The 16,113-nt window shown below is 40.7% G+C and overlaps 1 protein-coding gene across 1 annotated transcript in view; it reads left to right on the top strand.

Moving 5' to 3' along the window:
* FGF5 (fibroblast growth factor 5) overlaps positions 1-15,543 on the top strand; it is a 29,386-nt gene extending 13,843 nt beyond the window's left edge. Inside the window, exons 2-3 of the mRNA XM_024212440.1 lie at positions 3,385-3,488; positions 15,190-15,543. Of these exons, the coding sequence (XP_024068208.1) occupies positions 3,385-3,488; positions 15,190-15,543 (458 nt within the window). The remainder of the gene's footprint in view (positions 1-3,384; positions 3,489-15,189) is intronic.
* Positions 15,544-16,113: the final 570 nt, after the last annotated feature.

The following is a 16,113-nucleotide window of genomic DNA, read 5'->3' as shown; positions in this document are numbered from 1 at the left end:
AGGGCCCAACCCTGCCCTTTAATGAAATTGCAGGGATCTCTACCCTGTACAGGAAAATCCCTGGCTGGGGTGGAAAGCTCAAAGCCTATTCCCTATCCTAGCACATTAAAAAATGTGAGGACCGTGGGAAGACTGCAGGAAGAGGGAGCTAGATCAGTCACAGATCTGGAGTTATTAATTTTCTTTGTATGACATCCTATGCTGCCTAACCATATTCATATCGCTGATTTCTGGGCGGTAGGAGGGGAATGGGCAGCAATCCCATAATTCCTTAGCAGAGGATTGGGTGACATGCACACAGAGTGGCATCAACATTGGGTGATGCACTCTGGGATGTCCTACCACAGCTAGGAGGAAAGAGAACAAGTTCACAGTCAGGGGAGTCTTATCCCAAGTGAAAAAGCAGTGTGCCAACCTGGTTACAGGATGCCAAACGTGCCAATCGAGGACAAACACTGTTATAGCTGCCATGGTTACTAGCCATGTGGACACAAATAATATTTAAAGCCAGTTATGTCAATACCTGGTTACAAACTCAAGGTATGTCTATACTGCAATCAGGTGGTGTGTTTACAGCTCATGTATAGATACCTGACCTTGCTTTGATATAGCTAGATTTAGCTAGATCAAAGCTAGCTTGAGTAACAATAACAGGGAAGCTATGGCAGTGCAGCCATTGGCTGCTCGAATGTGTACTCAGGGTCCTCAGTGGGTGGGTGCCACCACAGCTTTGCTGCTACTGTTACTTGTGCTAACTTCACTCTAGCTAGCTTGGGGATGTTTACATGTGCTGCAATCACATCTCTTGATTGCAGTGTAGATATACTCTGCCTCAGTTAAAAGTTCTAGTGGGTCACGACCTAAGGGCTGAGCCTTCCACCCCAGGAAGTAGTTCTAATAGTTTGTAAGCCTATTAGGAGTCCGAGGGTCAGTGCCCGCAATTCCGAGTGAAGTTGTTAGATCAGCGATGTTCTGAAGCTTTGCAAAGAAGTAGATCCATTTCTTGGCACAAACAAATCTGAATAGGCCTGAAACTTTACACTTGTCTGCCTGTCCAAAATTTCCCTGGAGACATCCAATTTTATGAATCGGATGAACAGAACACCAATCTGTACATCTCATTGTGTTGACCGAAACAGGAAACTAAAGTAAAAGTGGCCCAGATATTTCGGTCCTAAGTTCGCCCCCTACCCGTATCTATCACCGGGGGTTTGTATAAAAGACTTCACAAACAAGGTACAACAAGGTTTTATTTAAGGGGAGAATATGGCAAGGACCCCAAAAGCAAAATAAACAGGGCAAAATAACCAACAAGACAGGCTGTAACAATAGGGAACAGTACAAGTAGACTCACAAGATCACATTACCATCTCTAGCAGCCTTCTGCCTCTTAGTCTGGCACAGCACAGCAGGTCACCGGATCCCCTGGATGGAAATGGAGGCCTGAAGCAGGGATGATCGAGCTTCTTCAGGTGAACTGATGAGTCCTACCCTCCCTCTACCCTTTACCTGCGTCGTCGTGGGTGTAGTAAGCGAATCTCCTAGATGATGTAGTGAGTGTGTGCAAATGAGAAATTCCCTAATCAGAATAACCCATGTGGGGTGAATGGCCTACCCTTGATTGTCTGCTCTGCACTCTGCCACTCAGACGGGCAGCCCCGATCTGATCAGAACACCGCCTTATATAGACTTCCAGTTACTGGGCAGATTATATGATTGACAGCTATCTTGTTCCCGCCGAAACCAGAAAAGGGCGCCAAACTAGGGTGGGGAAGGAGCAAGAAGGCTCACAAGATGGACGCCTAGTTGTCCTTAAGAGGATCCAATATGGCCACCAGATTATTTTGCCTCTACAATTGGCTTCAATGGGATATGAGCACATGCTTAATGGCTTTGCTGAATTAGTGATGGGATTCCCTGTGTGCTCAGGTGCTTTGCTGAATTGGGGCCCAAGTCATCAAGCATGAGATTTCAGTAAATAAAGAATTGAGCCCAGCGTATCTCTCAGCATTCAAAGGCCCAAATATGGCCATAAACATTGATCCCTTACTCAAAGAAGGAATTCAGATACCCTGGTAACAGACAGAGTAGTTCCATGAAAGTCAATAGGGAAAAGGAAAAATAAATTTTATTCCCTTACGGCCAGATTCTGCTATTCTCAGTCAAACTAAATAGTGTATTATTCCACAAAAAGTCCCACTGAAATCAGTGGGAATGCTTGCTGAGTAGGATTCTACTCAATGTGAGTAAGTGTATTAAAATCTGACCCATGGGAAGCTTAAGAAGACATGGAATTTATTCCTTTAGCATAAATTATATTTGCTGTAACTTTATTTCCATAATGCAATATACCAGAGAGTAAGGAGGCCTGGTTTCATTTTGGATAAAATGGGGCAAAATTTAAAATGCTTTATTTTCCCTTCTTTTCCCCTTTGCCAAATCTAATCTGCCCTAGTTTTGCATATGTTAAAATTAGAGACATACCCAAATAGCGTGTCTTGAATGGACACAGTAATACACGCTAATGTTATCCAGCTAGATAAACCCTGCCAAAGGAAAAAAAATTTTTTTTTGAACTTGTGAATGCTTCTCCAGATCTGAAGTAGTTAAATTTCATCTGAATCAGAATGTGTCATCCAAAATTCAGATCAGCTCTACTCCTGTATTTCTGGTGCAAATCCTTTATAACAATAAAAGTGAGAGACTAAATTTGTGTGAACTGGCGGGAAATTTGGGTCTGAAATAAGGGACATCACTGAAAAACAGGGACAGTTGAGATGTATTTGGCCAAGAAGTCTCCTAACAGTATAAAAATAATTGCTGCAATGGCAGTGGCACAGTGTCAAGGAGCCATATGGTTGAAATTATTGGCTTTTGCTGATTTGTGTTATAGCCTACTTTGAACAGAGCATAGGATTTTTTTGTTTGTTTGTTTTGTTTTTTGGATGTGTTCATAGGAAAAGAGGTCTGTTAAGTTTAATAGAGAAATAGGTTATTGTATGGGCATTTAGCCCTGATCCTACAAAGACCTATGCATGTACTTAACAATATGTACATGAATAGTCCCAGTCACATCAGTGGACTACTCATACGTTAAAGGTTATGTACATTCGTAAGTTTTCGTGGGATCAGGGCCCAACAAAAGACATCCTCTGCATTTCTAAAGATCATGTGTCAGTCATCTGAAAGATGACTTAAGGTTTTAAGACATATATAAATAAATGCACATTTCCAATAAGCAAAGCAGTAAACAATCTAACGTGAAATTATTGCAAAAACCAAGGAAGATGAGAATCAGGGGTTTTCAAAAGGAAACTACAATTTCTTTTTGTCACAGTGATCTGAAAAGTATTGTGATTTATTTTGGGATTTCTGTCATCCTAGGTATTTTGGAAATATTTGCTGTGTCTCAGGGGATTGTAGGAATACGAGGAGTTTTGAGCAACAAATTTTTAGCGATGTCAAAAAAAGGAAAACTCCATGCAAGTGTAAGTAAAAATTGAATTACCAGTATATATTGTTTTTAACGGTATTGTGGCAACTTCACATATACACTGTAGCAAAAGCAGTTTTCCTGGGGCTCAATCCTGCTAAGTACCTACATACTGTCCTGAGTTTCCTCAATCTCCATGACTTCAATGAGGAGTGCCTTTCAGGATGGAGCCATAGGTAGGTAAAAAGACAGACAGCCAATTAGATGACAGGTAGATATAAAAACTTGAAGCTCCGGATAATATTTATTACATTTTTACCAAAGAAAGATTTTTTTTTTGCAATCAGATTTCTGTCTTCAAAACAATAAGTCTCTTTGTTCTCATTAGAGAAAGGAAATAGATTTTCACAGAAAGTTTTATCCATGTGTTTCCTTAAGAAAAAGATGAGGAGACACAGAACTGGGGTCTGATCCTGTGTTTATTGAAACAGATGGAAATTAAGATGCAGACTTGGCACTTGGGTTCAGTTTGCTCTGATGGCATATGATGGAATGGAGACATCCCAGTTGTAATAACATGTAATACCACTCAGAGAGAGAAAGAAAAGGAAAAAAGAGAAAATTCCAAGTCCCCAGTTCAAGCAGGTATCTCTATTCAGAAAAGCTAAGTCACTGAGAGGCCTGTATTTTAACCTGGAGTACGTGCTTGACCTTAAGCACACTCTTTAATTTATCCACATGCTTAGATGCTTTCTTTAACTGGGGCCAGCATGCACTAATCCCCTTACCATTAGCCCCTGATTTGGGGGTTGGTGATTGGGTGCAGAATACAGCACACAAGTGCGCATAGCCCTTCCTTCCACCACCTTTCCAAATTCCTCATACAGCCACGAAGTATTAAGTGGGCCCCTCTTGCCCCACTGAATATAATGGCAAAACTCCTACTGATTTCAATGGGAGCAGGAGTAGGTCAGCAGCCCACATGTGACCTTAATTTCCATCGACTTCAGGTGAAAACCATGAGAGTTGAGGGCACTCGGCACCTTACAGGATCATGCCCCAGTAATGTAAGCTGTGAGATTTCAACAAAATACAGGCTCCCAAAGTGGGAGCATTATTTCTATTTTTTAAATCAGAGTAACATTTGACTATTTAATTTCATGTTAAAAAATATTTTCCCCTTTTGTTTTTCTACATATTGGTTATACTGTGGGTTCCAATATGCTTTTCCAGATACCTATAGCTTTTTTTAAAATCAAGGATATTCTGTTCTTTTTGCTTTTGCTGTTATTGGGGACAAGGAAATGTTTGTTAATGTATAGAGAAATCATAACATTTACTATGCTGATGTAAAAATAACTCTTCCTAATATGTGTATATCCTAATGGGTAAGTCCCGAAAAAAGAAAATTTCTTTAACACAGAGGTGTCATACAAACAACCCGGGATCTGGATTCAGCCTAGATGATGCATTTATGTGACCCACATAGTACATCCAGAATCTGCAGAATCTAAGTTTTTATTTTAACAAAAAGCAAGTTGCTAGCTCTCAAGGTTGTGAAGAAAATCTCCCAAATAAGAAGCAAGTGTTACAGAACCAATTACACTGCCTGAATCTGCAGACAGCCTGAAACTTTTAGAGGTCTGAACCCCCCCAACCTCCCATTAATGTCCCTGGTTTGTTAACTCAAACCTAATGCGGGTCTAAGCATTTCATTGCTTATTTGGGGTTGGGAGCGTAACCTACAAGTGAAGAGTGGGGAAATGGGAGTTAGTGCAGGGAGGGAAATACAGAGGGAAGAAAGAAGGAGAGACACAAAGTCAGGGAAGAGGAAGAGAAGCATACAGAAGAAGATAGGGAAGGAAGAGACACTTAGAGCAGAAGTAGTGGTGATCTTAAAGGGAGCAGATTTTCCCTTTGAGTGATACTGACTTCAAGGATAAAGGTTCGAACAAATAATAAAGAACAATAATGACTACAAGTGTAGTTTTTTACCTAAAGGACACATTGCATGTATAAATCTCCCATCACAATCAGTGGGAAATTCATAGTGGATTGAAAGGAGTCTTCAAATTTTACCCCATTCAACTGACCATTATTTAAAAAAATGGAATTCATAGATTCCAAGGCCAGAAGGGATCCCTGTGATAATCTAGTCTGACCTCCTGTATAACCCAGGCCAGAGAACTTGCTCCAAATAATTCTTAGAAAAATATCCCATCTTGATTTAAAAATTGTCAGAGATGGAGAATCCACAACAACCCTTCGTAAATTGTTCCAATGGTTATTTACTCTCACTGTTAATTTACACCTTATTTTCAGTCTGAATTTGTCTGGCATCAGCTTCCAGCCGTTAGATCATGTTATACCTTTCTCTGCTAGATTGAAGAGCCCATTATTAAATATCTGTTCCCCATATAGGTACTTACAGACTATAGTCAAATCACCCCATAACCTTCTCTTTGTTAAACTAAATAGATTGAGCTCCTTGAGTCTATCACTATAAGATAGGTTTTTGAATCCTTTCATCCTCATGGCTCTTCTCAGAACCCTCCCTCTCCAATTTTTCAACATCCTTCTTGAATTGTGATCACCAGCACTGGACACGGGATTCCAGCAGCAGTCGCACCAGTGCCAAATACAGAGGTAAAATAACTTCTCAGCTCCTTCTCGAGCTTCCCCTGTTTATGCATCCAAGGATTGCATAATCCTTTTGGCTGCAGCGTTGCATTGGGAGCTCATGTTCAGCTGATTATCCACCATGATACCCAAATCTTTTTCAGAGTTACAGCTTCCCAAGATAGAGTCCCCCATCATATAAGTGTGGCCTACATTCTTTGTTCCTAGATGTATACCTTTACATTTAGCCATATTAAAATGTATATTATATGCTTGTGCCCAGTTTACCAAGCGATCCAGATCACTCTGCGCTGGTGATCTGTCCTCTTCATTATTTACCACTCCCCATATTTTTGTGTCATCTGCAAACTTTATCAGGGATGAGTTTATGTTTTCTCCCAGGTCACTGATAAAAATGTTAAATAGCATAGGACCAAGAACCAATCCCTGCGGGACCCCACTAGAAACACACCCGCTCAATCGAGTCCCCATTTATGATTATATTTTGAGACTGATCAGTTAGCCAGTTTTTAATCCATTTAATGTGTGCCATGTTAAGTTTATAGCCTTCTGTTTTTTTAATCAAAATGTCATGTCGTGCCAAGTCAAACGCCTTATAGAAATCTATGTGTATGACATCAACACTAGTACCTTTGTCAACCAAACTTGTAATCTCATCAGATTTGACCCTCTTCCCGAAAGGAGTCCGACACGTCTGCCGTAAGGAGACCAAATCCACTGGTTTCTAGCAAGGTAACAAGGTGGTGCTCACAGCAGCAGAGCTTCTTCATTTAAGCCTGATGGGGATATCGAGTGAAACATATGTTTTGTATCTGACTCTTTGTCAGTGTGTTCTCTGAACGGAATGAAAAGGCAATAAGATTAGTAACTGAATGCTGGGGGCTGATTCACCACTGGCTTCTGCAGACAATAGCAACAGGGTGCAGCCGTGCCTAGAGCTTGCCATTGCATTTTACAAAGGACTACAGTATATCATAGGTATTTATACGGTTCTCATCACGGTAGTGTTTGAGCACCTCACCATCGTCAATGTATTTATTCTCCCACTACCCCTGTGAGGTCAAGAAGTGTGATTATCCCCATTTTATAGATAGGGAGTTGAGGCACAAGGAGGCTAAATGACTTGTTCAAGGCTGCACAGGAAGTCTGTGGCAGAGGAGTGACTTAGACCCAGGTCTCCAAAGTCCTTCGTTAGTGCCATAATCCCTGGAGCATCCTTCTCCTCTGTTCTGCCACCTTTACTCCCACTGAGAAGTCCTTTACTGCATGGGGAGATGTATTGATTTCGGCAAGACTACAGAGCCAGGTATTACTTAACATAAGTAAGAGTGACCAAAGTGTGTCAGGCCAGCCAGGGTCTGCCCAGAGCTAGAATACCCTGGAGTTCTGCTAATCCAGGGTTCAGAATTTAAAGCTTGTCCTCCCCTAGTAGATGGCAATGGTATCACCTCTTGGCCTCACAAGGTGGGGCAAACCCTTGGTTGAGCGCCGTTGCCTCCAGGGGAATACCAATTGCATGCATGCCACACTCCATCATGAGGCAGAAATCAAGCCCTGGTTTATTTTGTTATTTATAAGATAGGCTGCCTAGCACCTACCAGGCATAAACATGATTATTCTCTCCTTTTATTTAATCATCATGCAATAGGAAAATTCAGCATGCCTAGGAAACATATGCTAAATAGAACCATTCCTCTCTATAAGGGGGATGGCCTTTTGCTTTAAGTAAAACACAGGTGCTTTGTAAAAAGAAGAGTCTTCAGAAAAGAAAGATAAAGGCACCTACAATTACCATAATAGGTTTTCCTTAACTGCAGCTTCAATGTTAAGAGGATGTGGAGAATAACACTTTTGTATAAATCTCAGGACAGTCAAGTAACCACTGGCTAGATTATGCTTAAGAATCTGTTCTTTTTAGTGGCATCCAATACCTTCATTATTCCGTTTTAAGTTTTGATTTATGTCCCGGCATTAGCAGAAATTAAATTAAACCCTTGTCAGCATATGGTTAATTGTCACTAAAAAAACCCCCACAGTGTTATAAATGGACACCAATTAGACAGGTCAGACTGAAAGGTTAGGACACATGAGTCCTCAGTCAGATGAAAGCAACAAATTTGTAGAAACTTGACCCAAATGTCTAAAGATTGCTGGGCTAAATAATGCAGATAATGCAAAAACAGCATCTGTTGTTCTTTCCTGTCTTGGCAGGATAAAGTTATTTCATGGCCTAATGAGTTTTAACCAGTACAAAGCAAATCCTGCGCCTGTCACTCACTGCACCTCTTTGATATAAAAGTCATTCTGATGACTCTGAGCGAACTGTAGATAAAAGTAATTCCTACAATTATTTGGGGTCCTTCTAAACCAATTCTCTGGGACCTGTTTTCTCTTATCTGAGCTTAGTGCTTTAAATTAGCCCTCTTGCTTTAGATGGCAACTTAATTAAATTATAAAGTGGTTCATTTTTAAGGAAACTGGATTCAGAAATAATATTAAAACTAGCAATTATCAGTTCCGTGCACAGATGGGTTCTTTCTAATTTTTAAGCCCTCAGTTAGATGTTTAAACATTATTATCATTAAATGGCTGAGCTCGAAAGAGGGTTTGGTATTAGCATAAATGCAGAAATATTTTCCTACAGGGTTTAAGGTAATTTTCCTTTGTTAAGAATTGTTCTAAATTAATAATTATGGGCTAAGTGCTGCAGTCCTCACTCAGGCAAATCTCCTATTGAATTTCATTTTAAAATATAATTGACTTTAGGATTTGTCCCTATAGTTCTATTTGTATTTCCAGTTTCCGAACACGTGCCAACATTCAGTGACCAAATGATATGTAGAGTTGAATAGAGTTGGTTGCGGTTTTTTAGATGGAAAGTGTTTTAGTTAAATATATTGCTTTTCAAAATTGAAAATTTCTGGTTTTGAAAATGCAAAATGTTTTATTTTTGAAATTTCAATTTTTGCAAAAGAGAATTGGGGGTGGGGCGAAATCATGAAAAATAATTATAATAAAAAAAAGAAAAACCAGTGAATTGCGAACCCTGCAAAATGAAAACAATGTCAACATTTTTCAGAAAATTGGGTTTTCCCTTTTTTGACCTGATTTAAAGTTGTAAGAAAATCTACTTGGATAAAGCCCCTCCTCAGCAACATTTTTGTTATTCTTTGTTGATGAGATCCTCATTGTACTCCCATAAATTTATTTATGGAATCTACTTAGAATCTAAACTTCAGTTCGTGAAACCTGACATATTAGGTAGTGATCTAAAAGTCATTTCCATTCAAAAGCCTTTCTGAAATGCATTGGTGGCCACAGACCAGTTCTTAGGAGGCAAGCATTACTATATATTAAAAAGAAAAAGGCCACTACAATTGGCAGTAGCTGGCACCCTTGTTAGCATCTCAGAAGAGAAGATTAAACTGACAAAGAGACTGAACACCAGCCCGTGCTTGAGACACATAGGAGAAAAAGAATGGTCTTGTGTTTAAGGTACTGGATTGGGATGTTGGAGACTTGGCTTCAGTTCCTGTCTCCTGTGTGAATTTGGGCAAGTCACTTACATTCTTTGTGCCTTGGTTTCTTCATCTGTAAAATGGGAATAATAATAACTCCCTAGCTCAGAATGGTAGTGTGAGCATACATTTGTTAATATTTGGAAGGTGCTTAGATATCATGGCCCAGGTCCTCAGCTGGTATAAATGGTCATAGCTCCATTGAGGATCTGCCCTTGTGATGCGGGCCATATAAGTACCTAGATAGATGGCAGTTTGGGCTAAGCTTGTGCTTGTGATGTGGACAGCATGTCAGCAGCAAAGCTGTTTACTGAGCAACTTCCAGGAGCACCAAAAAAATTAAGAAGCCTGACATATTCCTCCTGCCTCCTTGGCATTTCAGCTCCTTGCATTGCTGAACTGCAGTCCCATCAATGGCTTTTCAGTGTCACAAATGCTTTCGTGTTCAGATTTCAAAAATCAGTTCAAGTATATGGACTCCACATTGAATCTCTCTATTGACATGTGATGTTACACTGGAAATCACTGGGCAGCTGGCAAACAATTCAAATGCTGTATCTGACCCCGATGTTTTTATCAGAGGAAAGATAATCAGATTGGAAATATTTTAGTATGTGTTTGTTTGTATGTTCTCTTGCCATATTGGACATGGAGAGTGGGACTTTTAAAAGCACTCAGCATCACTCTGCCCCTACTGAAATCAAAGGGACATTTCCCAAAGGGGGAGAGAGTGCTAGGGAAAATAAGGGAGAAAAAGGAGGGAAAATTGAAACAAACCAAACCAAAATTGAAAAATCAAACGAATCATTCATTTTGAATGAAAAAGTGAAAAAAAAATTGTTTTGACACCATTTGTTTGGAATGGAAACATTTTTTTTAGCTGTGCCATCAACAAAATCAGAAGGTTCAGTGAAAAATTTCACTTGACATTTGTTTGAGACGTTTCACAGAAAAGAATTCCCATTTTTCCATTAGCCCTAGTCATCCCCTCTCAGGAGACATGCAAATAAAGCGGTGATGGGTGCCAGTATAGGAACCAGACAGACAGATTAGATGGGCATGCATGGGGATAGATAGAATCTTTTATGCCATAGGTGTTTCCAAAGTTTTTAAATCAAAGTTAGAGGCCCTTAGTGAAGTGACTATATATTATTGCTCAATGTGAAAGCTAGTATATACTCAGCAACAATAGCTTACCCAAAACCTTGAACAATGCTAGCTCTTTTTTTGAGAAAGAAAATGTTGGCAAGGGCACTGGGGTTATTCTTTACTCTTTTTTCCAAAAGGTGGCCAGGTGTTATCTGGGAATCCCAGTTGGCTTGGGAGTCCCAAAGAAATTCCAAAGGAATGACAGATGAGATTCCAAAAAAACCCAGACCCCCGAGATCTTTAATTTCCAACTGAACAGATTTCCAAAGGACAGATTTAATTATTCAGATTAATTATTCAGACAAAGGACAAAACTTCTAGCTATGCAGCCAGCCCCTAATACTGTACAGCATTGTCAATGTTGGGTATCTTCTCGAGCCCACGATCTTTTAGGCATGCTCTAATATATTTATTAAACTTCCCAGTTAACAAAGCTATTTTAAGCTTAATTTGCACACCTCTGTGTGTGTGTATTAGTAAGTAATAAGCATCCACCAAATATTCGCAACAACTCATAAAAAGAAAATTAAAATTCAGGTAGAGGCCTCCGTATTTCAACCTCAGGTTCTAAGGGTTCTGTCATCATTGATTGCAAAGGCAGCTGAGCAAATGTAATGTCCTAAAACACAAAGGGCTTGTTCTTTTAGTTTCTTCAGATCCTGGCAGGAAACAGAGGACCTGCTTCAGTGCCCTCATACAAGATTGCATCAATACTTTTAATTCCTTTGTCCTAGCCTGTATGGCCAGACTTATAGTAGAGAAAGAAAAAAAAGAAAGAAAGAAAGACTCTGACCTTCAGAACACATGTCTGGTGTACTGAATGTAGCCACCTCTTATACTCTCTTGGGGTCCATCACTCAAGTTAGGATAGCGTTAGAAATCCCAGTAATGTATGTCTCCAGCCTTGATCTCCCCTGCTAGGAAATAATAAAGCTGCAACAAAATTTGGATTGTGATAGTAGGCCAGAACTAAGTTGATGTCCAGAAAAAAATAACCAGGTGATAAAACAACCCAGGAAAATGTCTCCGAGTACCCAAACGCTCTGAGTGCAATAAATAAAATACTGTTTTATTAAAAATACTAATTAAAAGTACAGGTAAGTAAAGACTTGGGCCTGCAGTACAGTGATTTCCATCAGTGTTTTGTCTGCACTGTGCCTCTATGGTTTCAACTTGGATTTGATCCCAGAAAGAAAGAGGGCTAGATAGTATGGCCAGTATTACTCAGGTGGCTCTGCTTGCCTTTTCCCAACCCTGGGAGGACGATTCATGGATATGGAGGGCTGAGGATGGAGATTGGGTAGGCCGGGTGAATAGCAGCTGTGGAGGAGTGGTTAGGGCAATGTTGGGCATGCTGAGCATGGGAGACTATTGTCCCTTACTCCAGCCCTGTGGAGAAACGCTGGTGAGGATGATAGCCCCAGGCAGTGCTAACTTTTCTATGCCCCCACCCCTGGAACTCCCAGTGGCAGCTGTTGGCGGTGATTTGCGTCAAGAACTGTGCACAGATAGCCCGGACTTCCTGCATGGATCCCTGGAGCCTGCCAGCAGCGTTCATGGGCCACAGGGTCTTTTCTGTGGGGTGCAGGGCATGCGCCACCTTCTGAATATGCAAAGTGGGGAAGTGCAGAAATTTCCTCCTCTGAGACACCACTCCTAGCCCACCGATTTTACCATGACAATGGATAATCTGGGCCTCTCAAGTGAGTGCAGTTTGTCTCCCCCTAGAAACTAGCAGTGTGGAGGTCTCATGTCTCCACAGTGGCTTCCAGGTGCCTTGGAATGGACCCATGCTGCCTGGCTTCCCTTGCTGGTGGATGCACCCAGAAATCCCCATCCAGGGGTATACCAAGAGCAGAAGTGATTCTTCACAGCAGTTGGTGCTGTCCCAGAATGCATTGCGTTTTACTTGGATTTACCACTGGTATCCTCTGAGATTAACCAACACATGGCCCTCTGTCCCTCTTTTCTCCTGAAGTTCCCTGACCCCATAACTCTCTGGGTTGGGAGAGACCCATGCAAAGACAGCAACCTCCACAAAGAAATCTTTAGGGGACAACCCCTCCTCTTTGGGGATTTGTCTCTTTTCCATCTCAACGCTGTATCCTTCTCAGGGCAACAGACAACCCATGTAAATAAGGGTTCCAGGATTCAGTGTTTTAGACAGTGGCTAGGAATTTAGCTCAAGCCTTTATTTCTGGAAGAGGAATATTCATTTATGTATGGCACATCATACTGGATAACAAAAGGCAGAGAAAGCAAAAATGCATAATTAAAATAATTCTTTCTTCTTTCAAGCAAAGAGCTAAAGGAGATTAAAGTGAAGTTGTTATGGAAAAGATGCAATACAGGTCAAGGACGTTGCTGTTTGAATTCTAGAATTCAACTCCTTTAAACAAAATATGGGTTTAATAATGCGATATCAAGCAAATCTGACCATTTTCTAATTGATTATAAAACATTGTTTCTTTTTGCTTTCCACTGCATCAGACTTTTAAGTTAAAAAGCCCAGCATCCCTTTTAAAATAAATAGATTTGAATAATCTACTTTGAAATCAAACTTTGATGCACTTAGAAACCATTTTAGATGATCTCAGGACACCAATTAACACTCTCATCATCAGATTCCAGAAGTGGCAAATTCCTTGAGGGCTGCTGCTTAAGAATATTAATAAATAATAATCTTCAGACACACACCTTTAAGATTTGTAAGGCCCTATTCTCTCTTTTTGTCTTTATATGTACATCTCAGTATCCAGCCCTTCCATTAGGAAAAATGCACTTTGATATCCTGTGATTTCATCTAGGCGGAGATTTGCTTAGCTTACATTTCACAGCTGCCCTGATGTCTGACCATGGCAAAACGTCTACGTCTCACTTTTTATGGCTGATGAACTGACTGGCCTTATTCCTGCACTCTGTTCACACACACAAGAAAGGACCTGTTTCAGTGTTCTCATGAAAAATTGTTGAGACTAGGGTTGATATTTTCAAAGTTTACTAGGGGATTTAGCCACTCAACTTAATGGGAGTTGGTGATTGAATCCCCCCATCTGCTTTGAAAATCTCTGCCCAGCTCTAGAAGGCCCCGATTCTGCAAAGAAGCACATGCTTAACTTTTATGCCTTGGCCACATGCCCCCATAAGGGACTATTCCCAGTGTGTAAAATTAAGGACATGCATAAATCTTTGCAGGGTCTCAGCCCAAGAGAGAAACTCTCTTGGGACAACTGCCAATCCTAGGGGCTGATCCAAAGCCCACTGAAGTCAATGAAAGCCAGGGGTATTTAGGTGCCCAACTCTCATTGATTTCAGTGGGAGTGAGGAGCCTAAATATTTTTGAGGATTTGGTCCTTAGTGCCTCTGGCAAAAGATTAAGCACCTACAATTTCCTTTATATGTTTATTTTCTGGAAAGGAACAAAACCTGCCTTTACATCAACAACATGGGAGGTGAGCTGAGGCACTCTGAGATTGGCTTTTCAGGGGAGTAGTATTAGAATTATACACTAGAACAGATTAATTTCCATGGAAGCGTAACATTTTCCATACATCGTTTTCTTGTTATTAATTATAATTACCTTTTATATAGCTATATCTGGTATTGTATAAAGGTATCTGGCACCTTACAAACACAACCCCAATCCTGCCACTATGCAACGGGAATTGTGTGTCTCTGTGGATTCAGAGCCGTCTCTGGACCTTAATCTTGGATTGCGCAGGGTTAGTTTCTCAGTGGGATGTTCAGATTTACTCTGACAGTCTGGGGCCTGTTCCCTGGGCCCTGAAGTCCATGGAAGTCTCTCCGCTGGGAATTGGTGTGCAACAAATACAACTACTCTGTAAGGAAATATGCTCTTTGACTGAAAGGCATTTTTAAAGGTTATCAAGTGACAACAAAACACCCAAAGTTAAAACAACAATGTGATCAAGACTATGGGCAGTGAAGCAATGAAAATCTGCATGCAAATTGTCATTCTGGATTATTAAGCAGTGACGCAGCAGAAAGCAATTTTTGTGAGGGCAGGAAATTAGACACACTAAAGAGCAAAAACTAATATTCATTGACGGAGCTGCTGCAAAGGAGACCAGGAGGCATTTTTCCTTTTGGTGGAGGATAGCAGAGAAGCAGAATGGGAAGGTTACTCCTCAGGCAGATGATAGATACCTCCAGCCAAGATTTTTAATAATGAGTGCCTCAAGTTAATCTCCTAAACCTATATTTAGACACGTAAATGGCCTGATTTTCAAAAGTGCTGAGCACCCAAGCAGCATCAATCAGAGTTGTTGGGTGCACCTCACTTTTGAAAATCAGGCCACTCAACTAGGCAATTATATAAGAATTGAGGAGCCTAAATTATAGGCAGTTATTATTGACAGTGTTGGCCCTCCTTTCTTACCTGGTAAAACAAAAACCTTTCAATAGATTTCTATTTGTTTGTTTTCCTAGGCCAAATTTACAGAAGACTGCAAGTTCAGGGAGAGGTTTCAAGAAAACAGCTATAACACATATGCTTCGGCAGTTTACAGGACCGAAAAGACTGGTAGAGAATGGTATGTGGCTTTGAACAAGAGAGGCAAAGCCAAAAGAGGCTGCAGTCCCCGGGTGAAACCCCAGCACATCTCCACCCATTTCCTTCCAAGGTTCAAACAGTCTGAGCAGCCAGAACTGTCCTTCACCGTCACTGTTCCTGAAAAGAAAAAGTCACCTGCCTCCACCCCAGCAAAACCAAAGGTTTCATTGTCCGTGCCTCGGAAGAACCCCAACACTGTTAAATACAGGCTGAAGTTTCGCTTTGGATAGCGGTTAAACGGATGGCTAGAGAGGAACACTTTTCTCAGGAGCTGCTGCGTGCGTGTGTGAGTCCTTTGCTTACAATGGCAGATAGGGCCTTGATCGCACTTAGCCGCATTAGGAGGTCAGACAGGGAGATACCCATTTGTTTCAGTTTGACCCCAGCCAAATTGCTTTTTGATAGTCAAGAGTGTTAACTGAACTGGAATTCTTCATCTAGCCCTAGGGAGGAAAGCAGTGGTTCAGGTCAAATGAACATCCAGGCTTTTGTTTTTTGCCTTAAATAGCATTCTCATTTTCCTACTCTCCAAAGCATTGGGATGGGACTGTACATTTTGAAACAATGTCTGATGGATCCGTTTAATTTTTTTGCTTTCCAAAGAATACACTTTTGGGGTCGATAAACTATTTTATGAACTTCTGTTTACTTTGGTTGTCGGAAGCAACAAAAAGGTACCTCTACACTGAACATATTTTCTTACTTTCACTGTTTTAACGAATGACACTTTTTACAATCGTTTTCATATGAGAAATTTGTTCAGAGTCAAGTTATAATTTATAAGGATTTTGTTTTTCTGC

This window comes from Terrapene carolina, unplaced genomic scaffold (assembly GCF_002925995.2).
Source record: "Terrapene carolina triunguis isolate 2854851 unplaced genomic scaffold, T_m_triunguis-2.0 Scaffold136, whole genome shotgun sequence".
Classification (NCBI taxonomy): domain Eukaryota; kingdom Metazoa; phylum Chordata; order Testudines; family Emydidae; genus Terrapene; species Terrapene triunguis.
The sequence above is the reverse complement of the archived record's forward strand: the minus strand, read 5'-3'. Positions and strand labels throughout refer to the sequence as shown.